A 24,695-nucleotide genomic window follows, 5' to 3' on the forward strand; every position below is an offset into this window, starting at 1 on the left:
CTGCCTGTGTGGGGGCAAACTAATGCAAGTTCAGCCTTAAATGACATGAGCTGCAGGTGGTAAGGGAGATATTTGTAGGAGTGATAAGCATTTGATGTAGGAATATTGCTGAGAAATGTGACAGACTCCTTTTTTAATAAGAGATTTTTACATTTGAAGTCATGTGACCTTAAGAAAATTAGTAGACCAAACCACGTTGGCTTATTTTATTTTATTATTTTTTTTTTCGGCTTTTCTCTTCATGGGAGGCCACAGCAAATCAGCTTTTACCATCTAACTGTGCCTCATGCATCCTCTACTACTCTAACACCAACTCTTTGGTCTTCCTTTAGACCAGGGGTCTCATTTATGACCAATATTTTGCAGCCCCCGCTTTAGTATGAAAGTTTTACATTGCTGTGTGCGGAGCTGACAAACCAACCAATCACGGTAGAGTATATGGCTCTTGAGGGCGGGACTTTGACCAGGCTTGAAGCAGAGATGTAATCCCACCTCCACCTTAAATTATAAATATACAAGAGGCTAATTTCTGATGAACTCCTGCTGCTCTGCAGAAACTATGTCCTAGAAAACAACATTTTTGGGGGGATTTTGCCTAAAACAGCACAATCATAATTAAATAAAACACTGGGAACGCTTTGAAAGAGATCAAAAGATGATCAGACTTCTAAGTTTTTCCCCTGTTCTGGACAGGAGTTTTTTTTTTTTGTAGCTGCTAACTTGGGGCGCTTTCACACTAAGCTGTTTGGTTCACACCATTTATCCTCAGGTAGTCAGCTTACTTTGGCAGGTGTGAAAACTCAACTAAATTAGTCTGGCACAAGCCAAAATACCAAACAACTGTCAGAATTAAAGTTTCTACAGTATTTATTGACAACCAAACAATTCTTCAACTTCCTTGTTTCCCCGTTCGCAATATAGGCTTTTGTTTTATTCATATTATTTAGAATATGATTAAAAAAAGCAGAAATGTGATTATTTCTGCATGTGCAACTTGTGTAAAGTGATTATTCAGAAAATTACCTCTCCATAAAAACCTTTATAGTAACTAAATTTTTATGTAACTTATTTTTTTCTTTTTACTCAAAAAGTGCTACAAGCACGAAACAGAAGTTGTGATTTTTTTTTTTTTTTTAAATTATGTGCTTTTGTCATTAAAAGTTTTCTCAATTTTGTTTGGCTTTTTATCTCCGAGATACAGTATTTTATTGTGAACGTAAAAAAAGTTTAATTTCTAAAGCTATAAAAATGTTTCATCATATATTGACATAATAAAAGGTCTCAATGAAATATTTGCAGTGTCTCATCCATAGACTGTAAAAATAAATTTTATATATTTTTATTTTATTTTATATACAGTCTATGGTCTCACCACACATGTATGATAAAGTGTCACATGACCACATGACTTCCTGTTTGCAGCAAGAGAGTAAGCACCACATGTATGGAGCTAAGTTGAGGCCAATATTATTTGAAACCCAAATAAAACAAATCAGAAAAAATTTTGGTGTTCAACAAAAAAAAAGTAACTTTTAGCTTTTCTAAAATAAACCTTTAGTTTGTTTTTTAGGTTTCAAAACTCAAAATGTTAACTTCGGACAATGACAGGACAGACAATACAGCCATTTTCTGACCGTAATTATCCAAGTTCTAAGAGTCAGTGAATGCACCATGACTGAAATTACCAACCTAATCGATTTTGATTGGTCCTTTGTGTTAACCCCGCCCCAACGCGCCACAACGAGGCCAAAAGTGAGATTTTCAGATTCGAAAAAAAAAAAGCGTTTAAAGAGTTTAAAGTAAAAAAAAGATTTAAAACTGAAAAAAGTTTTTACATTGAAATTATGAGTTTTTAGACCTCAAAAACAGAACAGGAGCTGAAAATAATTAAGTTTATTATAGAATAACAAAAAGTTCTGGATTTTTATTTATTTATTTTTTTTGCTGAACACCGATTTTTTTTTCAATTTTTTTTATTTGGGCTTCAAATAACATTGGCCCTAACTTAGCTCCATACATGTGGAGTTTCCTATTATTGTGCAAACTGTATCTTTGAAGTCACGCCCAAAGTAATTTCTTCATTAACAGTTTTGTGTTAGATGTTGTAAAGTTTGCAGATATGAGCCGATTTATCTGAAAAGACCCCATTAAAATAATCTAAACTGAAAATAAATAAATAAATAACCAGCATTCAGCAATTTGGTTTCTTATAAAGTAAAAATTAATTTCAAGAATAAAAAAAATAAAAAATAAACATTGAACAGATTGAATTTAATCACTGTTGTTATGATAAATTAATTTCTAAGAATTAAATATTTTTATAACTCAGTCAAGATAATTAAAAAAATAAAACAATTTGTCTCAACTGTATTTTAATGAGAGACCAACAGATTACATTGAAGAGTTTCAGGAGGAACAGAGCAAGTATTGGCACAAAGTATTTTCAATAAATTAAAAAAAATTAAATTGAAGTAAAAAATGTTCTATTATGGCTTTTAAAGTAACAACTCTTCTATCCATTTTTTTGAAGTACTTCCTCTCTCCGACCCCATTACTCTACTCCACTGTCATCCACCGCCAGAGGCTGTTCTCACAGTTCGTCTTCAGTAAACAATCGATTTACATCTCCTTTGGATGAAATGTTCATTTGTAAAATGATGTTCTATTGGTGTAGCAGGGGAGTTAATGTAGCAGAGAAAAAGTGTGCCATTCTGTGAAAAATCTCCCCTGGAAGCAAAACTTCTGTACTGTACTTAAATAGGAAACTTTTTTATTTTTAGCCCTGCTGGTGTTGATTTGCGGCTCCTCTAAGATGAATTAATTCAAATTCTTTATGTAAAGGGTTTAACTGAATATGTAAGCAGTAATAACAATATATGAATTGGAAAACAGTAAAAATGTGCCCACGTTTCCTGCAGAAGAAGTGCCACAAAAAGATCAATGGATGAATATTCTCCATAATTACTGTGTGATAAATGAACTCCAGGGCTCCTCCCACATCGTTTACCGGGGTCGACCTTATCTTAAGCCGAGCGGAGGTCGTTTCGTCGAGTCGAGGAATTAAGAACGCAAATGTTTCTGCTTTCCTCTGCAGTATGACTAATGAGCCCTGGACGTCCTCAGATGTGATGCGGCAGGAAATCCTTTTCATCTCGATGGCCACATCTCAGTTGGGAGGAGCCGGGTGGTAAACGCCGTGACTTATGTCGGCTTGAGGACAACATGATTAGCCGCGGAAAAAAAGGTCAGGGGCTTTGATTTCAAGTAAGAAGAAGGTGGAGTGAAACCGGTTAACCTTGCAGCCGAAGGAGTGGAGTTTCATTTACTCTTATCCTGTTGAAAATTCGCCAAAGCCTGGAAAATTTCGACATGGAGACACAATTTGATGAGGGGTTGGTCTTGTCGTTCAAGCAGGCGAGAAAAACAATCTTCCTCTTATTTTATGGTTCACAAGAATAAATTTTATTTTTTTTACTTAGACTTTACTTAACATTACCTATAGACTTTAATTTAAAGACCCACTCCGATAAAAATTATATTAACGTGTTTTTGTGATTTTTTTCTAATGATATAAAACATATATTAAGAAAATTAAGCTTAAAATTGGCATTTCTCAATATTTCCTTATTTAAATCATTGTGTATCAGGAGCAGATAAAAAAAGATTGTACTTGTGACAGAAAATATGCTGCTTGAGCTGTCAGCAATCGGAAGGGAAAAGAGGGGCGGGGTTGCTCCATGCTCCCAACAAATAATCCCGCCCACAATTCAGAGGTAAATTTCTAATAATAACTACAGTAGAAACTTTTTCCTAGTAAACGAGCCAGGTTTTATAATTTTGGCCTAAAATAACAATTATGATTAAAAGACCACTGGAAAAGCTTTTAAAATAGATCAAAAGATAATCAGAGTGGGTCTTTAAATGAATGATCTCCTCATATATGTTCCCCTGCAACCCCACGTCAGTTTTTAACATAAATCAACAATATACATATATATATATACTGTGTGTGTATATATATATATATTGAAACTGATATTGTATTTGGTCTCCAATTGCCAAGAATGTACAGTATATCCAACAAATTCAACTGCAAAGAAAAAACTAGAACTGAGAAACTAACTTAATATAATCTCATTTGACTTAGGGAGACAGTTGCGTAACCCTGTTTAAGCTAACTTAAGTGCAGAATTTTTTTAAAGAGTAGTACCATTAAAGTTGGAAACTTGTCTAAGTTAGTCCTTTAACACCATAGATGTCGCCGGCGACACCTAAATAACACGTTTTTTGACATACCGTAACTCTTCAACCGTTTACGCAATCAATGATTTTCCTATGCAACACATTACTAATGTAAAATGTTACATGACGGCACAAAGCTGCTTTTCTCAGTGACACAATCAGCTGATTTACACTAATTTGCGTATTAACCTCGCTAGTGTAAGATGTTGCATTTCAGCTCAAGGCTTCTTTTCTTTGCTTTAGAATCCGCTGGAATTCTATAAACTGTTAATGAATTATGATAGTAGAAAAAATATCAACGCTGGAGCAAAGTTTCAGCTATAAAAGGGTTGATATAGCCTATTTTGACTTGGAGAATCAGTTCCCTAACCCTAATCACTGCAAACTTAGCTTTAGAATAATTGTTCAAATTAAGAAAAAAGAGTTTTGTAGCTTTAAAATTAAAAACTTGTCAACCCTTTAACACCACAGATGTTTTTGGTGTCACCTAAATACCACTCAATAATGTAACATTTCAACAGTTTACGGGATTGTCTATCCGCTGGTTTTGACACAAAAAAAATCTGCTTTTTGTTCCATTACACAACATATTACAAACGTAAAATGATGCATAACGGCGTAAAGCTGTTTTTTCTTCACAACTTAATCCACTGGAATTACGCCAATTTCATTGACAGTATAATGTCAACGCTGGAGCTATAACTCAGCCATATAAAGGTTAATATTGTCTAGTTTGACTTAGTGAATTTGTTTCATAACCCTGACCGCTGCAAACTTGAGTTTAAAAAGTATTTGTTAAAATGAGTGTCAAAGCTTAAAAATTGATAACAAGCGTTCTTTGACATACTGTAACAGTTTAAGTGATCAAATCAGGTGATTTTGACCTTTTTACCATTATGCAATACATAATATCATTAAATGTTGTATAATGAAGTAGAGCCACTTTTCTCTACAAAAAAAAAATAGCTGGAACTACGTCAATTGCATTAATAGTTTACGAGTTACGGTAGTCGAAAGAGTGTCAACGCTGGAGCTAAAACTCAGCTATAAAAGGGTTAAGATTGTCTCATTTGACTTGGAGAAACAGTTGAGTAAAGCAGATCGCAGAAAACGTAGGTTTAAAAAGTACAAAATATATAAGGCTTTTTGCAACACGTGAATGTAAAATTTTGCATAACAGCCGCTTTTCTCTGCAACTAAAATCCACTGGAATTGCGTCAATCGGTTGAAGAGTTACGGTAGTCGAAAGCATGTCAAAAAATCTTTCAAACTATAAAAAAGTTTCGGAAATTTACTGTACTTGAGATGTTTTTCCCTTATCAACATACGGACAATTACAGTGAAGGGTTTAGCGAATAGTCAATAGAACTCATTTAGAACTCCCACGTCGGTGCTTGTTCAAATAAAAAATAATAACAATAAGGTACAGCCGTTTCTAGCAATAACAAAGCGTTCCGTGTGACTCTGTGAGCTGAAATGAAAGAAAAGGTTCAGGAATAGAAGTGTTTGGAGTCAGTGGGAGACACAGATGGTGATCTATCAAAAGTGACTCACAGTATGAACGGATGCATGGCTTATTAGTGTTGTCCAATCTGTGGCAACAAAGAACTTTGAGCTCGAAAGTAAATGTAAAAGAGAGAATAAGGAAGGGGTAAAACAGGAAATCACAGTAGTCCTTAGTGGTAAGCAATGCCCGTCAAGCTTGATTTAGTTTTTGTCCTGAAGGTAGGGGGTCAGCGGTTCATTTTGCGAAGTTTAGCGGGTAGGTTGTCCTCCGCCCAACTCCCCGCCAGTGAGATCTGGACTGACGCTTGGGCCGGAGCAGCATAGGTGTTGCCCCCTCCTGCTTGTCTGTGTCTCTCCAGGTCTCCCTCTTCCACATCTCCATCCGTGGACAACAGCTGCACCAGCTCCTCCGGCTTCACCTGACCCACACCTGGAATGGAGCCCACCCTATGAATGCTAAGCGGTAGATCTCCCGTACTGGAGGCTTTACCTCCGGGCAAGGCCGGCCCCATCTTTAGGCCCTTCCACAGCTTGTCCTCTCTGGCCGAGCTCATGCGCTGGAGTTTCATAGGCAGCCTGGAGGCCTTGTCGTCTGTGTGGTCCGCATGGTCGGCTGACAGGAGTCTCTCCCGTCGGCCTGAACGACCTCCGTTACCCAGTAGGGGTGAAGAGGGAGTTTGTGCTACAGATAGCGGATTGGGCGACGATAGCGATAGGCTCTCCTCCTGCTCTTTGACGCTGTAGGGAGGCGTAGGAACCTCGAAGGTGTTGTGGAATTGGGAGTAGTCGACTCTGAAGAAACCCTCTTCCAGTGACATGACGGGGAGGAACCGATGGCCCCACAACACTTCATCCTCGGTGTAAGAAGTCCTTGCTTGGCACGTCATACCTGCACAAAATAGAGATGACAAAATCCTATTTTTAGATAAAAACAGAAAAGAGAATTAATAGATTTGTGAATGAGCCAATTATGGATAGAAAACTCCACTATTCAATAATTAGGACCTTGAAATAATTATTTCCTATTGCAGAGAAAGGTTGTATTACCACAGGCATAAGAATAAGGAGAAAATCTCTTAAAATTATTCCAAGAAAACAGTCTTCTGGTGCTCTCACCGGTGGTCTCCACGATGCCCTCCAGTATCACAACAATCTCAAACTGCTCACTGGTGAGGGATCGCTGTGAGAGATCGAAGAAGGGACTATTGTTGTTGATCTCGTGACAGATGGTTAGAGGAGAGACAAGAAAAAGCTGGTCCGCCCCAGTGCCGAAACCCACATCCAGCTCGCACTGATCCAACGGCAGAAACTCTCCTTCAGGGGTCTGCCGAGACTGGAAGCACAAAGAATCAGGGCATCAGCTTTCATTCCATCCAGAGAAATCCTATGTGTTGGGTATTAAAGGCTTAGTTGTATGAGAGCTGCAGGGTTTTTTTTTTTTGCTGTCTGGGGCAATGGAAGGTTGTAGAGAGTAGTGGATGCATCCTAAAGGGGTGCAGTTCCCTGCGGTTCCCCTCAGGCTTGTGAAAATGGAACATACAATTGTCCTGCGTGTGGGAAGTGTATCGTGGAGTATTTGTGAAAATAATGTAATTTATGCTTTTATGACGGGTAGGTAATGCCTGTTGTATAGTGCCCTTACACCACATTCTAGTCCAGGGGTCTCAAACTGGCGGCCCACGGGCCATTTGTGGTCAATATTTTGCGACTCCAGCCTTAATATGAAAGTTCAACGTCTACTAAGCAATATCTTCTGCATGTCCACGCTTCTTTGAAGATTGCTTTGCATTTGCTCTCTGATGTTTCAGCTTTATGTTTAAAACTTTGCATTTGCTATTGTTGTTGGATCTGGTCATCAGAAAAGTCCTTAGCAACAGTTGCTAGTATTGTTAGTTCCTTTCGTTTCACAGGACAAGCAGAAGAAATTGCTTAGTATTAAATAGACACGAGCAAATGTTCAATAAACTTTCTGAGTAGATGTAGACAATGGACCAAAGACATAGATAGTGGACACAAAAACATATTTTTAGCACCAGTGGAACCCTATACGGCCCTGACTCAGCCACTCTGCTTTCAGTGGTCCCAAGGTAAACTGAGTTTGAGAACCCTGCTGTAGTCGATAGTAATTCCTTAGTCACAACTGCCCTTACAAGTGTATGCGGCCTGTCTGCGGACAAAAAATTAACAGATCAGTACGGGGTACGCAGATGGCTCTCTAAAATTTTAAGATTGTAGACCACTCAGTAAAGGAGAAGACTGAAAAATGTTCATGGACATAGTTTTCTATGGACATGCTACAGACAATAGGTCATAGTGAACCCTGAAGCAGTACGTAAAAGTCAGTAAAGGTAAAGTAGGTGAGACCTCGTGTGGATTTCTCATCTTTTCAACCCTACCCTAAATCTGTGTCGGGACCCTTTGGACACTTGCATATTACTTGCCTATACCATGTGTGCATTGCACATGGTCACTTTACGATATACTTACCAACAACATTCATGACATTTTGTCTTTATAGCAAGTTACTCGAGCTATAAATTGACCAATTAGATGCCTCAGTAAAAGCATGTGGTCCTCGCTGGCCCCACCTCGAAAGTTTAATTGAAAGATTCTTCCAATTTCAAGGTTATTCTGACAAATATAATGACTGAGTAAAAGCTGTTCATTTCTACATAGAAGTCTAAGGGGTTTTGGCTACCTGGACCCAGCGGGCACTTCCTATTTGGTATGCAAGCGGGAGGGATTGCTCAGTACAGTTCTCTTTTACAGTCAGTTGTGGTCACACACACCACAAGGGAACTGCAAGACACACCTGTGCTCCCCTTCCCAGCCAGAAAGGCCAAGTGGGCCCAATATGGTTTAAAAGTGGGAAGAAAATGTGGGCCCCAAATGGGTTTATCCGCAGTTTCGGTGGTAGCCCCACCTGTGTTTGTCCACATTGGCTTAAGCCTGTACTCAGTGGGCTGGCTCGCTATGCTAGTCAGCCAAGGGGCCAACAGGGCTTGCAGGGTTGCCACCCAGCTTGTCGGTCCCTGAGTCATGAAGCCAATGGGGGAAATATGGGGTACACTTGCCCTTGCCGGCTGGGTTGCCCTACTGTCCAGCTGCTCCTCTCTATTGCTATAATTGCCATATAATCTTAAAGCACATGTCTACCTTCCTCAAAGGTCCAATTCACACATTCACACTTGGGTGCCAAACATTGACACCAACCTTCCACCAGAGGCAAGGTGGGGTTCAGTGTCTTGCCCAAGGACACTTCTGCACAAGTCCAGACAGGGTGGCAATTGAACCAGCAATATTCCGATCAGAAGTTGACCACCCTACCACTGCACCATGGCCACCTCTCCTATGACCCTTGATGGCCCCCAGACAACCCAAACACCTGGTAACAAAGGCATAAGACTGCGACTAACTCCTAACTTGTTTGCAAAGTTAAGATCAGGGTTTGGCTATAAAAAAATAAAAATCAACTACAGTCAACAGAATGTCCAAAGTAGAACACATTTTTAAAACTTCTAAAAATCCACATGTATTCCATATTTGTTGTAGTGTAAATGGTTAGTCTGATTTTTGCCTTTTTTGTGGCTGTAATGCAAACTACTACAGTGATGGTCAAAAGGCTTAAGTAAGGTGAAACATGAGGAACATCATCAAATTTGTGATGCATACTAAAACAAGATCCTCAAAAAAATTTGAGCTGCAAAGAAGTTTATCATGTTAATAACACAATACACCCACGCTTACACAACTGGTGTGCAGCCAGTCATAGTCAGGAGCATTTCCAAGGCAACCAAGAGGAAGTTTCCTATCACATCGATGGTAACTGTCTCCTGGTGTCAACTTTATTCCAATCATGCATGAAAATGAGACATCTTCTCTTTCTCTAGGCTAAGAATGGAAAGAGGAGAGGCATTTAAATGTCCCTAAATGAGACCTTTAAATAGAGAATGGACTCTAAAGGTCTATTTATCAAAACACACAATGAGGGTTAAGCTTCCACAGATAGGGACAATAGCCGATCTTCAATAGGGGGACGATTTTCCTGTGACAAAAACTCAAACTGTAAAAAATAAAGACTGTTGGGGACAAAAGCAAAGACAGGAAGTTGTTTTACTGTTTTAATATTGAAGAGACAAATGGAAAGGAAAAGGGAAAAAAAATCAATGAGTCTATCTACTATGTTTACACAAAATAATTGTAATAAAAGAAAAATACTTTTTTCATCTTTTCTTGATGCAGTGCTAAATTGAGAGACAGTTTTTTTATTGAGAGAGAAAAGCTAAATAACCGAGTTGAAAATGTGTTCATTGAGTATTTTTATGGCTACAACATAAAGTTATTAAGAAAATATAAACAGAAAACATCAAGACGAGCGACTAAATTGAAGCTTTTTCTCCTGATTGAGCCTAATAAAGGACATTTCCCTGATTGCTTAGTTAACTACGCTCATCTTGCTGACTCTTCTCGTCAGAAACCTCTTGGTCCACAGATGGTAAACAGGCTGTCATTTGTATTCACAGTGATACCGAGGACAGAAGGGTGTGACATTTCACAGGAAGACGTCTGTGCCCACAAATCTCTGGCTCGCCTTTGTGAAGTGTCGCCCATTAGTGTTAGGTGCTCCCATAGACAGCCCTATGTCACACGTCTACTAAAGTCAAAATCAGAAAATCATTAATAAAAAATAAATAAATAAAAGGAGTGAGCATTTTTCCACAAAAAATCAACAGCAAAAGTAGAAGGGAAAAAACAATTTAAAGGAATGAAATGACATTCAGACGAGGTATTTTTGACCTTTATTGTCCAGACAGTAAAATTACAGATTTTCTGCTACAGAATATTATATTTCAGAGTATTTGAGTGGGCAAATAACACACGAGGGCTGGTATAATTTATAACAAGGGTAAGTGAAGACCAATGGATTAAAGTTTGTCTCCAATTTTGATGCAGATTTGAAAAAATGAATAACTGTGGCCTAGTAAATCACCAAATTACCACTAAATGGCTTCTCATAGAATTAAAAAAAATCGAAGAAAAAAACTGCAGTTTAAATAAACGTTTATCTCTATAGTTACATTAAATGTTCTAAACTTACATTAATTAAATTGCGTCTTCGGTGGAATGTTGTCATTTTTTTATGGGGTATGTTAATTGTAAGAAACAGGAATGTTTAGCAAGCTGCATATTTTCAGCTTTTAAAAAAGTTCAGCACTGGCTGTACGTATTTAGAAAATAAGGTCCACTTTCATATTTTTTGGCAACAGTTTCCGATTACTTTGATCCTTTTTTACCTTCATTATTTACATGATTATGAGCAAAAACAAAGGTTAGAACCACGACTGAGCGAACAGCGGCTAACTTGACCGCAGTAGAAAACATTTTAACAGTAATTAGTTTTACTTTAATGTACTACACGCTGAAATTGTCTTACTTTTTGCCTGTTTATATTCATTTTGTGAAAACAGAAAATTAAGCAACTTTAACTGGGCAGCTCTACGTGTTCCCCCAAAGCTAACCATGTTGCTAGCGTTAGTATTAGCATAAATTAGCATAAGTGATTAATAAAATTAATATTGTACAATTTTCTATTACAGTTGGTAAGGTTACCTTTTATGTAAAAATGCTTTAAATATAGTCCAGTTCTCCGCTTTGGTCTATACCCGTAAACTGGAAGTCCTTTTACACACAGTCTGCGATGCCGCCATTTTGTCTGACGTCACATGATAAGGGTCTGCTAGGTTCATGAGAGGATGTGGCTTTTTGTTTGACATAAATCTTTCTTTCTACAGTAGCCCACCTATGTTCTAATAACTGTTAGGTTTTTTAAGACAATTTAGTGAAATTCGATCAACCCAAGGTGACAATTGTCGGAGCTGTTCAGTTTGCTCTAAATTAGTGAAAAGCCAAATAATCCATAGATCTTCTCTTAGGATTATAATAAAAACCTGAGAAATACTGAAAATTCCTCCTTTTAGTTGTGTTTGCATTTACATCATAATTTTCCATGCAGACTATCACCATTGACAATAGAGTTACAACAGCTGCTCTGTAAAGATGCCAAATAATCACACCAAGCTAATATATGTGTTAGCATGAGCTTTCTGATCATAAATTAATATGCAGCTTTCAAGTACTCAGTGTTTTATTCAATTTACTTTGTATTTCTATTATTTGTCTTAAATAAATGCCACTCATATCACATATTTTGTTTGCTTTGTGTCTTTATTCTTGGAATAGTCCATTAAACTGACACTAAGCTGCTCCAAAAATTTACTTACACGCAAAAGACCCTAAATTCTCAGGAAACCTGAGTTCTCAAGTTTTTTTATGAGTATAGATTCAGGCTTTCCAATTTGTTCAAATGAGGCAAGCTAAGGACACAAACGGCCATTGTGAAATTCTCTGGTTAAGTCTCTCTAGAAATTAAGTTTTTAAGTTTTTTTGCCACAGAAATATCAGTGATGTTCTTAATCAGAAATTGACATGTTATGTTTAAAGCAACTTAAATTTAAAAGCTAAAAGGACTGTGTTGCCAGATAGTGTCACAGTTTTCCAGCCAATAAATCATCTGAAAACCGCCAGACTCAGCAAAAAAAACCACCCAACCCCGCTGTGGCCGCGGACCAAAATAAAATGTAGAAAGCTGAAAAATAGCTAAAATTACAATTATGAAAAAAATAAATCCAAACGCTTAATTAAAACACCACCTTCAGAAAATTTTCAGGGAAACAAAACGTTGCTAACAGAGTCAAAGAGAGTCAAAACGATGAAATTCACACACTGAATTGAATTACCACCCAAGTGAAAGAAATGTAACCGAGAGGATCCGGTCATTTTTCAAAATAAAATATGGTTCAGACTCAATAAAGCTAACTACAACCTGACAAACTGACACCAAAGCTAAATAAATTCACAAAATCAAAACCGCCCAATCTGGCAACATTGTGTTGGAATCGAGTAAGAAAAAATGTGTTCTCCAGAAAGTAAAATACCATTCTTTCAACAGGTTAAGGTGACTAAGATGATAAAAAAAAATGAAACATTGTCACGGATAAAGAATATCCCGGACGAGCCCCCGATTAAACATAAAAACTAATAGTTCAATGCGACACAGTTAAAAGTGTTTTTCAAATTAAATATGTTCTAGGTGAAATTGATGTTCAGATACCATTAATTAGTTTGTAAGCTTTTTTACCACTACAGTCGTATACCTTAGTTGTAACTCTGCCAAGAAAAAAAGAGACAATTAATGGTTTTAACAAGGTGAAAAGCTTGTATGCTCCCCTTACTGCCGCTAAACAGCCAGAGCCACGGGGGAAAATTAATGGCCTTTGGAAGAGGTCCTGATATGGATGGAGTGCTTAATTTACGGAGCCACCTGAGAATAGCGGTGAGTGAAAGCAGGCCTTTTCCCCGGTGACTCACTTCCTCCTGTGTGCAACTGTATGTGTGCGTAAATACAGAACACCCAGGCGGTGAAAAGAAGCCGTTTCTGGCACATTTCCTCTTTGTCCCTGTCATGGAAATTATTTCATGTTTGAGCAAGCCGATTGATTCTGTTTTTGTCCCCTCTTCCTTCCTTCCTTCCTTCCTTCCTTTTCCTGCGCTGTTGGCTCACCTTGTCCTTCAGAGTTTGGCAGATGTTGCGAGTCACGCTGACATGTCTGTCTGTCTGTTTTTAGCTCTTATCGGCCATCTCCTGCTGCGCACCAATACTCACACGAGCTCCTGTTATCCCTGACAAACCGCGCTCAGCTGTCTTTCTTTGTATTTTAGCTCCCTCCCATTAGCCACATGCTTCCCGTTTAATGCTTCTTAGTCCAAGTCATTATTTTTCTCTTGTTCAGATTAATGTGCTACGTCTGCCTTTGGTAGGAAAAATCAACACATAAATCATAGAGCAGCAGAGCTGTGAGTTTCCCTCTCCATTGTATGGGTTTATTAATGAGTCCTGCATTAATATTAATGTATATTCAAGGACTTTTATCTTTTAAATTCTCATGCATTATGGATGCCAAGAAATAGGGTTTAAGCTGCTAATTACATTTATGTGTTGGCACAAATTTACAGTGAAAAATAGTGTTCAGCTTATACTCTTTTTATTTTTGAAATGCGTTAATTTGCATTATCAAGTGCCCTAAACCATTTAAGAGTATTTCCAAGCTTAGATGAGATAAATAATTGGCCGTTACAACATCTTGATAGTGAATTTGGGTCATAATTTGTGGGTTTTTTGTGTCCTAAAGCGATCAAAGCTTTTGCAAACAGTAGGTGTTTCTGCAGAAAGTCAGGCGACGGTTGGAGTTATAAGGAAAAAGTTCCGCAGCCTGCCATTCCCCTACAGGCTGGTGCACATTGTCCACAGTTGGGGTTCAATTTTCCAACTTGCCCGGGGGGTGGTGGCTTTCCCCTTCCTTTGAACAAAGACTCCTCTTTGAATTTCCCCTGTGTATGAAAGGTGCTACATAACAGAAATTACTTTGTCTTTTTGCTTAATATGGTCTAAAAAACTTTCCAAACAAAAACATATTCATACTTATATAGAATTGAGGTCCTGCAACTTAAAGCTACATTCACACCACCCTTGGCAAGACGCTATGAAAAGTATATCTAAACGTGGGTTTTAGAGTCCTTCGTTCAAAACTTGCATTCATACGTTTCTATGATCGTTTTTGGGCTCCATTATTTGCATAAATGGAGATAAATGGAGTTCCAAATCAATTCAGTGGCTATTTTTCGCCATATGTCCAATTTTGCCATTTTGGGACCAGACATCATTAGTAAGGAGTGATTGGACCAAGAATCCGTCAAACACTTTGAGTTCTGTAACCCTCCACCAGCAGGACGAACTATGTCACACTGTGCCGTGGAGGAAAAGCAGATTTCTTAAATATAAGTTATGTTTTGTTGTTTTTGCATGACCTTTTTGAAGTTTTGAAACCAATTTTGATAAAACCAATTTCTCACCGCTAGCAGCTCCGCGCTAACGTAGTTGACTGGCGACTACTGATGACATCATCGAGTGGGAGTAACGTCTGAATTTGAAGGCGCTATTTTTCCATAATGCTCCATTTGGAGGGCTAAATGTGGCTGTAGGGCAGGGGTCTGCAACTTTTAGCACTTAAAGAACCATTTAGGTCGATTTCCTACTGACCACAACCCAGTAGGAGCCACACATCCTTCAGAAAAATAAGACTGTACATATGTTGTTGTTATTTTTATGCTAAACTTTTTTGGAGGCATTAATGAAACAAACTTTATGAGAAAATAGATTTAAAATCTCCCAAATATGAAACAGTTTTTAGCAGTGACTTAATAGACATCCTTTCAAAATAAAAGACTTCCTGTGTCACATAGGATCATCTCGGTGGAGCAAATCTAGTAGTAGGAAGTCTCCAATAAAAAACAAAAATTATTTGTTGTGATTCTTAGCCAGAAATTCATAAATCTAGCTTTCTAACATTAAACTATTATTTTTCCAAACCACTAGTCACACTAAAAACACTGGAATTTGTCAAAATGTTTAGTTCTCCATTATCAAACCACTATGGCGACCGTGCTTTGGAGGCTTGCAGAGTGATCCTTTTAAAAATATATATATATTTTACAGTTATTTTTTAAACAAAAATATTTGTATTTTTCCTTAACCAGAGAGCCACAGTGGTGGGGTAGAAGCTCTGGAGCCGCAGGTTGTAGACCCCTGGGGTAGGGGAAGAATTCCAATTCTGCCATAGACTGGTTTTTGTTTAGCCCCTAAAAGTTTCTGCTGATGCTGGTCGAGTCAAATGCTGATTGGTGGAACTTTGGGTATTTCCCGAAAATGGATGAAAAGAAAGAAAATAGGCTGATGTGGATCTATCTTGGTGTTGCAAAATTATCTTTAAACCCAGGAGCACCATTAGGAATATTCCTTTAACGGCACGAGATCATGAAATATTAAGGATCTGCTCAACATTCAGACTATTAGGAAATGTCTGGTTGCTTACATTTTAAATAACTTACTTTTTAAAATTTTTTTTAGAAAATGAATGTTTATTAAATTACTTAAACTTGCAATAGACTGGCTTTAAAATGGGTAATAAAACAAATTTATTTGGACAACTGATAAACTGATTTGTTACAAAACTAATAAATCCTTAAAATTTGATGGTTTTCACTCATTTTGGTTAAAAGTTTAAATTCAGAAAAAATAAAATAGCTACAAATTGGGTTTCTGTACAATTTATTTTCAATATATGCTAATTGAAAAAACAGAACTTGTCAATTGGTGACTTTTTGTGATGTCCTTTAAGTGTAAATAGTTAAACATTTTATTAACAAAGCTGAAATTTCAGTTAACTAATCAGAGATTTAAAAAAAAATAATAAAGTTACCCTTTATCTACCCATTAAATGCTATACAACCAGTTGGAATGCTATAAATTACCTTTATTTAATTTAAACATTTGCATTTCCACTTCTTGTGTATTATAAATTAAACCAACAGCATCAATCTTGTGTATATTGAGGGTAAAAGTGAAAAAAAAACTAATTTTATACTGTCAAAAGTTGGCGGTACTTTCTAAATCCATCATAAAGAAGTTTATTTTTGGAAGTCACCCAACAAATGGCCAGAATAGAACATTTCTTTTACCACAAAGTTATCGTAGATATTGTATCACTGTATACCCAATGAAAACGAGTTCCTTTTGTTAGACCTTTTTTTCCCCCTTCTAGATTCCAGAGTTTCCAGGTCCCATAAAAATTTACAGCTCACGCTCGCTCCTCACTGCCCCGGTAAGTGATTGCTGCTGCCAAGTCACAAAGCGTTTACACAGCTCCACCGTAAGGATTTACTGTTACATGCCTCATTTCTCCGGTCGAGTCTGTGTGCAGGCCATCCAGCAGTGACCGTTAATGTCAAGTTACCTGAACACAAGTCACAGCATTGTCTCCAGAGGTGTTTGGGCCGCACTGTGTGGGTGGTGGTATAGGGTCAATACGCTCTCAATGCATTCAGACATCTAACAATCTGACACCAAACGCGTCAGAATCTATATTCAGTCTAAGTTCAAAGTGGCTGATAAGAAAACTGATGATCCAGCATTCTGGCAGCATTTGAATGCATCATCTGAAGGCATTAAAAGAGCCTCACAACCTTGTGGTGCACTTTTAACTCTGATGTGTGCAAAATGTGGTTTAGTCTGTGTGTATCTGCTGATTGGTGTGTACTATTTAAAGATCTGTAGGAGACCTTTGTACTGGTACTTTTGACAGTGGTGGGGAAAATGTTTGATTTTTAGTTGTATCCATTATGATCCTTATGGGAATCAGAATCATTTTATGAATTTTAAATAATGGATTATCAAGAAAATGGTATGATTTAAAGTAGGAGAAACAAGCGAAACTAAACACAAAGCGTTTTTCACTCTTTGTAAAACCCACTTTGTCAAATAATTGACAGAAAATGATTTTTATTTCATAATATTTAAATGATACATTGTGTGGCTTGGAAAAAAAATACTATTTAGGGGAAAAAAGCACCTTATTTAGCCATTGTCTCAAATTTGATCCACACATTTTTAACATGGTGAAACTGTTATACATAATTATCAACAAATTTATAATTTTTTCCAATATAGCAAGTAGTCATTTAAGAAAATAAAATAATATCTGAGCTAATCTCAACCTGAAGTGTTGAAAATTAGCAAAACGTTTTCCCTCCAAAACTGTCACGGGGGCAGCCATTTTGAAATGAGCAGGAAAAGCCCTTCTACTGCCTCTAGTGGAATGATAATGTACTGCACAGCAGAAAACATGGACAGTCACATACAATAGGTTTTTAAGGAAAGTTTTGATTATGCTAATGAGATAGGGATCTCAGAATTACATGTATCAAATATGATACAAATGGTTATTCAGATCTCTTCCAGATCTCGTCATCCAACCAACTCCAATTTCGGTTAAAGCGACCGTTTGGAAACATTTTGGTTTTCATAGTGTTGGGAGTCAATCTGATAATAAGTGTTTCAGTTATGTCACACCAAAATTACATATGTAGGGAGCACAACAGATTTGTGAAATCACAATGCGCGGATAGCTAAACACTATTTATTTAGTTTGATGTGAGTTCAAGAGCGTTTCATTAAAGCTGCTTTAATGATAAAATGATCTTATTTAAGGTTGTTGAGTTCAGGGAAAATTTTCCCCTTTTGATGTTGTGAAAGATTTTTGATTATCAAATTATATATTTCTCAGGTGAGAATTTTCATGTTCTTGATAACAGCTAAACAAGTATACTGATCTTGTCCTTCCTAAAAAATACACTTTGGTAGAGGAAAATGCATTGTACAAGTTACAATTAAGTACTATGCACACACAAATTCTAAGTTACACACAAAAAAAAACATTAAAAATCAAGAATCACACATAAATTCAGTGAGACTATTTTCTCTCCCTAAATGAGGAACGTCAGTTAGATCTTGAAGACTAACTTTGATTAAAGTTGTGGTTTTAGTGTTTTAAACATGTTCTTGTGGCATTTTTCTGATGTTTAAGAAAGAAAGATTCAGCTTAAAATTGAATTTTGGAATATCTCTTTATTCAAATTGTTGTGAATCGGGAGTGGACAAAAAATCCAGTTTGGAAAAAACTGTTTTTATGACGGGCTGCACGGTGGCGCAGTGGTTAGCGCTCTTGCCTCACAGCGAGAAGGCCCCGGTTCGACTCCCAGCTGGGACCTTTCTGTGTGGGGTTTGCATGTTCTCCCCGTGCATGCGTGGGTTTTCACTGGGGACTCCGGCTTCCTCCCGCCATCCAAAAACATGCTTCGTAGGTTAATTGGTGACTCTAAATTGTTCCTAGGTGTGAATGTGAGAGTGGATGGGTGTGTGATTGAGACCCTGCGATAGACTGGCGACCTGTCCAGGGTGTACCCCGCCTTCGCCCATCAGTAGCCGGGATAGGCTCCGGCACCCCCGCGACCCCGAACGGGAAGAAGCGGACAAGAAAATGGATGGATGGATGTTTTTAAGACATAGAATGGGTGGGTGACAAGATCCCTGCTCTGCTCTATTCCAATGCATCAACTTGCTGACAAATAGATTCATGTACGTCTTCGTTTTCCTCACCTAAGCTAGCATCTGGCTAAAAACTGAATAGCCGAAATGTTAGAATGTGAGGGGCTATAAGCTAGCATGTAAACAGAGAGCTCTCAGCGACTGAGAGGGGAAGAGGTGACAGAATTGCGTCGTCCTAACAGAGACAACTCTGACAAATTTTTATGGAACTACTGCCGCTCTGTAGAAACTATGTCTTAAGCCTTGTTTGGTTCGGTCTGTATTTTGAGCGTTTCCATTGTAAAATAGACTCATTAAACTGTATCTAACAGTATCTCATCAGTTGTAGGTCCATTGAAAGTGGAATTAAATGGTTGGGGCGGAGCCGCTTTAGCCACTCGATTTGCATTACGTGACGACATTAGAAAGCACCAATGTAGCGCTCATTTAAGCTAACGTTTTCACCGTTAGCTTAAATGAGCTAACATTGTTTGTAAGCATTCATTATTCTTCTTATCTACCTGCAATCTTCCTTCAAACAACACTAAATTCACGTTATAGATGCTGTACCAGAAGTAAATGACTTCCATTGTTGTTGCTCTTCTAGTCGTCGCACTACAGTGCCGCTAGCGGTCTACACCACGCATGCTGCGCCGTGAAAACAAACCGCTTAGTGAAAAAAAGGCTCAACTCATTGGAATTAACTGGACCGTACCAGACCGCTCACTAGTAACAACCTTTTAGATTTAGTTTTTTGATTTTGGCTAAAAACCCATGACTAAAAGACTGCTGGGAATGCGTTAAAAATAGATCAAAAAATAATGGAAGTGGGTGGGAAAGAGGAACGCAAACTGTCTCAGCGGTCATCTCGAATGTTAAATCCATATGGAAGTGGAAGTGGTGCTATAAAAAGAGATAATTCTCTGACATTCTATCATTTCAAACGAAACAGCATTCATTAGAGGGAACTATTAGAGTGCTGAAGTGTGTGACTAACTGCTGTCCTCTGTGGCCAGAAAAACGCTGATGGTACCACCATTTTTTCATGATTAGCCCCGTGATGGCTTTTTGATTAAGCGCAATTGAGACGGCATATCTTTTTTTTTTTCTTTGCCTTTCTAGACTCTTAATTAAAGAAGATAACAGACAGAAATAAAAGGCATTCAGCTGAAACAGCAGACTTAACAAGTTCATTACTTTTTAGCCTGACTTGGATCTTTCCAGTGGGATAATATTTTCAAACGATTTTGTTTGATGAAATGATGAAGCAGCATTAAAGGGAAAACATTTCATTAAAAAATGTGTTACTTGATGGCAAACATGCGGATAGTTGTGCAATAAAGCAGTGATGCTCATTGGGTATCAGGAAAAGCATGAGTGCATAAGGGCGCTAACAATGCTTTTGCAGTGTTCTCCACTGAGGCTTTTTATATTAAACCGACAATTCTGCTTGCTGTAAGCAACCCATCTTCCAGGTGGAGGTATAAGACGGAAAAAATGCTCTTCGACTCAGAGATTCTACTTTGTGAAGTTGCTCGATGCGAGCTTTCTTCCTCTCCTTTATAGCCACCAGCTGCTGCCTCAGCTCTGCTTTCATCATCCAGCTTTTTGACACCCCTTAATAAAAGTCTTTATTACTGTCAGTAGCTCGCCGCCTGCAATTTTTAGAGCATTTTAGGGAAAGGGAGGCTTTGAAATTTTTAGTCACTGGAGCTCAGAAAGCACAGAACATTGTTTTTCATTAGTTTTTTAATTTAAAAAAAAAAGAAATGTTTTGTGTCTAAAAGGGAGAAAATCATTTTTGATGTGGACACTTGGAACAAGGGTTTGGGCTGTAAATGTAAAACATTTTTTTGTTATATAGCCTGTTTTAAGAGAAAAAGAACAGGTTTAATTTGCATATTTTCACCTTTTAATTCATGTTTTTATGAAAGGTACATTTACCAAATAAATATTTAATTTAATTAAAAGTCAAATATTTTTTTAATTAAACATTTAGTTAAATATTTAAGCTTCATAAATAAATATTTAATGGTTAAATAATTATAAATTTAAATTTACGACAATTTTTATTTTTAATTTTGCCATTAAATCTAATAAATTCAGAGGTATAAAGTCATAACAGTTAAATTAAGAGAATAAAGTCGTATATTTATGACTTAAAATGTCATCGGCTAAATGTATTACTTTTTTTCTTGTAAAACTTGTTTTAAAGTTGTAAGATTTATGACTTGAAATCTCATGAAGTGACAAGAAAAAAGTGATATATCTTTGAGATTAAAATTCGTAAATTTATGAGAAAAAAAAATTGTGAATTTACGAGGTTAAAAGTCGTGAATGTATAACTTTTAATGTCATAATTACTATTTTTCTGTCGCCCTAATACTAAATTGAACAAAGTTAATGTAGTTTGTAGCTACATTTTTAGCTAAATTTTTATATTTAAGCTAAAAGAAATTTTAGCTTTTAACTAAATTAGGTTGGAGCTAAACTTTTTAGCATTTGAGCTAAATATTAATGGTTTGCAGATAAAAAAAATTGCTTTTTCACTAAATGTTTAGTGTGGAGCTAAATTTTCGCTTTTGATCTTAATATTTAGTTTTAGGATTTAAAAAAGTTAGCTTGTTAACTAAATGTTTAGTTTGGAGCTAAATTACTAGCTTTTAAGCTAAATATAAAGCATTTAAGCTAAATATTTTGTTTTAAGCTAAAAAAAATAGCTTTTGAACGACGTGTTTAGCTTGGAGCTAAATATTTAGCTTTTAAGCTAAAGTACAAAAAAACGACGCAAATATTTAGCTTTCAAACTAAATATTTAAGCAGATTTTTTGCTTTTTATTTTTAGCTAAATGTTTAGTTTGGAGCTAAAGTAGCTTTTTTGCTAAATATTTAGTTTAAAGCAAAAGAAAAATCTTTAGCTTCAAACTAACTAATCATTTTAGTTTGGAGCAACATTTTTAGCCCTTTAAGCTAAGTATGTAGCTTTTTAACTAAATGTTTAGTTTACGTAAATATTTAATTATAGAAATTTAGCTAAGCAGCTACAGCGCGCAACTGAACTTGTAATTAGCGGAAGTAGACTACCAAAATAAAAGCTGGATTTTGTTCTATATATGTTAAAATTGAACTGTGGAACTTTACAACCCTAAAGCCTTCTAGAGGTGAAGCTGGACTTACAATCAACCTCCTTGAGGAACGTTCACAAGCAGAGCAAATGCATGATGAATTTAGCTTTAATAAAGTAGATCTTTAGGGACTCCGCCATTAAAATCTATCTAATGGTGGGATAATAGACCTTCGGGGATTGCAGTCAATTTAGGAGATGAATAGAAATTCAATGCATGACTTGTGATGCTGCAGGGGAACACTTTCAGAACTGCTGCGTAATTAGGTTCAGCTCTGATCCCAACACTAGAGGAACCCCTGTTCCGGACACTTTTCAACCCACCTTGATGAGTTTGCATCTGATCTGCGCGGACACCATGTGGCTGTTCCGCAGGTTCCCCACTCGGAACATGAGGCACAACTTCCCGTCCCGCTGCGAGATGACCGCGTCCTGGCTGAACATGAGCGTCTCCGCGCGCTTCTTGGGCTGCGACATCTTGATGAACATGCAGCCGATGAGGAAGGCGTCCACGATGGAGCCCAGCAGCGACTGGAAGAGGAAGAGGATGATGCCCTCGGGGCACTTCTCGGTGATGTAGCGGTAGCCGTAGCCGATGGTCGCCTCGGTCTCGATGAAAAACAGGAAGGCTGAGGGAAAGTTGTACACGTTGGCGACGCACGGGGTGTAGGACGAGTCGTGTCCGGCGTGGCTCAGATCCCCTCGGATGTAGGCGATCACCCACCACATTGAAGCCATGACCAGCCACGCCACTGTGTAGGTGAGGATGAAGATGAGCAGGTTCCATCGCCACTTCAGATCCACCAGCGTGGTGAAGAGGTCGGAGATGTACCTGCTGGTCTCTCCTCCAAGGTTACCGTGCTGAACGTTGCAGCGGCCGTTCTTCTCCACAAAGCGCTGCCTCTTCTTCTTCACCGGAGCAGAAAAAGTCACAGTGCGGTTGGTGTTCACCATCTGATAGTCCTCCCCAAATTTCCTCCGTATGGCGGACATTGCGCGCGGTACTTATCCACAATAATTAGGTTATTTTTGAAGTTCGGTTCCCCCCCTCCTGCCCTAAAGCTTTCTTGCAACAACATTCAGCGCACTGGACTGCTCTGTCAGACGGACGCGCGCCCCTCTCCTGGAAAGAGGGATTCTGCGCAATGCATGATCCCTTTTTACGCAGAGGGCTCTGCGCCGCGCGCAAACTTTTCCCTGAGATCTCATCCAAAGATTGTGTGCACGGTGGAGGCAGGAGTGCGTTCACGCGCTTCCTCCCACGGGGATCACGTTGGGATGGGAGGTAACTGCAGCTCCACTGCGTGGAAGAGATCTTTCATCCAAACGCACAGCGCGCACTTTTTCCAACACAACAGTAGCTGAATTTAACTTTTACTTAACCTTAAACCTAAATAATAAACTTAAAATTAATCTAATTACTTGTTTATTAATTATTAATAATCTTATTTCCAGATGTATTGTGCCAACTAGTAAGTACAAACTTCCTGAAGGTGTTTAGCTCCCCCTTGTGTTGATTTGGTGTAACAACCTGATGCAAAGTCACTGTGCAACGTTGATCAGATTTACACACCAGTCCTGATGCAACTTTATCACAACCTCACTTATCAAAACAAGATTCCTCTGATAACTAAAAAAATCACTAATTCTCACAGACAATCAAATAAATATGAAAATGAAAAAGCCATTTGGAGAATTTCCTTTTCATGTTATTTAAGAGACAAAAAAATGCAGCTGCATAGTAAAAATGCAAAAGCATTTCTGTTTATGCATTTTAAATTTGATATTTTAATTGAATTTTGGTACAAATTTAATTTTTGAAAATTAAATGTTAAATGTTGTTTTCTTTATAATTTTAATTAAGTTACAGAATGAGCGATATTGAAGAAGAAAAAGAAAAAGCTGTTTGGAGAATTGCTTTTTTATTTCAGTGATTGATTGATTGCAATTAATCAAACTCTACTAACTTTGGTTAATAATTACAAAAAAATAATGAACCAAATGTGACATAAGTATGTTTTGTCTTTGTTTGTTTGTTTTCTATTTTCTTATCAATGCATTTCATTATTTCTATAATGACTTTGAAATATTTGTGTTTTGTCCCATATTTTTCTTAATCTATGGTTGAAATAAACCAAACCAATCAATCAAAATGCAAAAGCATTTTTGTTTATGAATTTTAATTTTTAAACTTGATATTTCTAGTTGAATTTTGCTACAAATTGACTTTTGAAAATGAAAATGACATTTTCTTTATCATTTTAATTAAGTTACAGAATGAGCGGTGTTGAAGAAGAAAAAGAAAAAGCTGTTTGGAGAATTGTTTTTTATTTCATTAAAGAGACAAATATTGCAGTTATTGAGAAAATGAAAAAGCATTTCTAGTATTGACTTTTATTTTGAATTTTGAGTCACAAACGCTTCCATAAAGAAAAGAAGATGACAGGAAATAAAACTCTCAGTGATGGTTATTAACTCGGACATATTTTAAAAAGGACATTAAAGCCCAAGATTTAAAAAAAAAATGTTTTTCTTTAGGCTTTGAAACTGTTACTATAAATATATATATATTTAAAATTATTCCAGAACAGGAGACACTAAGCAATATTTTTTTACCAATCTGCTAAGATAAAAATGTAATATATTCAAGTTATATATTTAGTAAATTCTATCCTTTTTCTCAACTCTCTACATCCCTTTTGGGGTCACGGGGTCGCCGGAGCCAATCCCGACTACTATTGGCTGAAGATGGGGACACCCTGACAGATTGTCAGTCTGTCGCAG

The 24,695-nt window shown here is 37.3% G+C and overlaps 1 protein-coding gene across 2 annotated transcripts; it reads right to left on the bottom strand.

Moving 5' to 3' along the window:
• Positions 1-2,355: 2,355 nt before the first annotated feature.
• On the bottom strand, positions 2,356-23,151 carry LOC112154529 (G protein-activated inward rectifier potassium channel 1). Of its 2 annotated transcripts, XM_024285537.2 has the most exons (4): positions 22,744-22,875; positions 22,236-22,663; positions 6,865-7,081; positions 2,356-6,637 (listed from the first exon to the last, which is right to left on the bottom strand). In XM_024285537.2, exons 2-4 carry the CDS (start codon positions 22,647-22,649, stop codon positions 5,976-5,978), a joined length of 1,293 nt encoding a protein of 430 aa, XP_024141305.1. In that variant the 5' UTR covers positions 22,650-22,663; positions 22,744-22,875; the 3' UTR covers positions 2,356-5,975. The 2 variants fall into 2 exon arrangements, with proteins under 2 accessions (XP_024141305.1, XP_024141304.1); XM_024285536.2 differs by having other exon boundaries at positions 22,236-23,151.
• Between the last annotated feature and the right edge of the window lie 1,544 nt (positions 23,152-24,695).

This window comes from Oryzias melastigma, linkage group LG19, assembly GCF_002922805.2.
Source record: "Oryzias melastigma strain HK-1 linkage group LG19, ASM292280v2, whole genome shotgun sequence".
Classification (NCBI taxonomy): domain Eukaryota; kingdom Metazoa; phylum Chordata; class Actinopteri; order Beloniformes; family Adrianichthyidae; genus Oryzias; species Oryzias melastigma.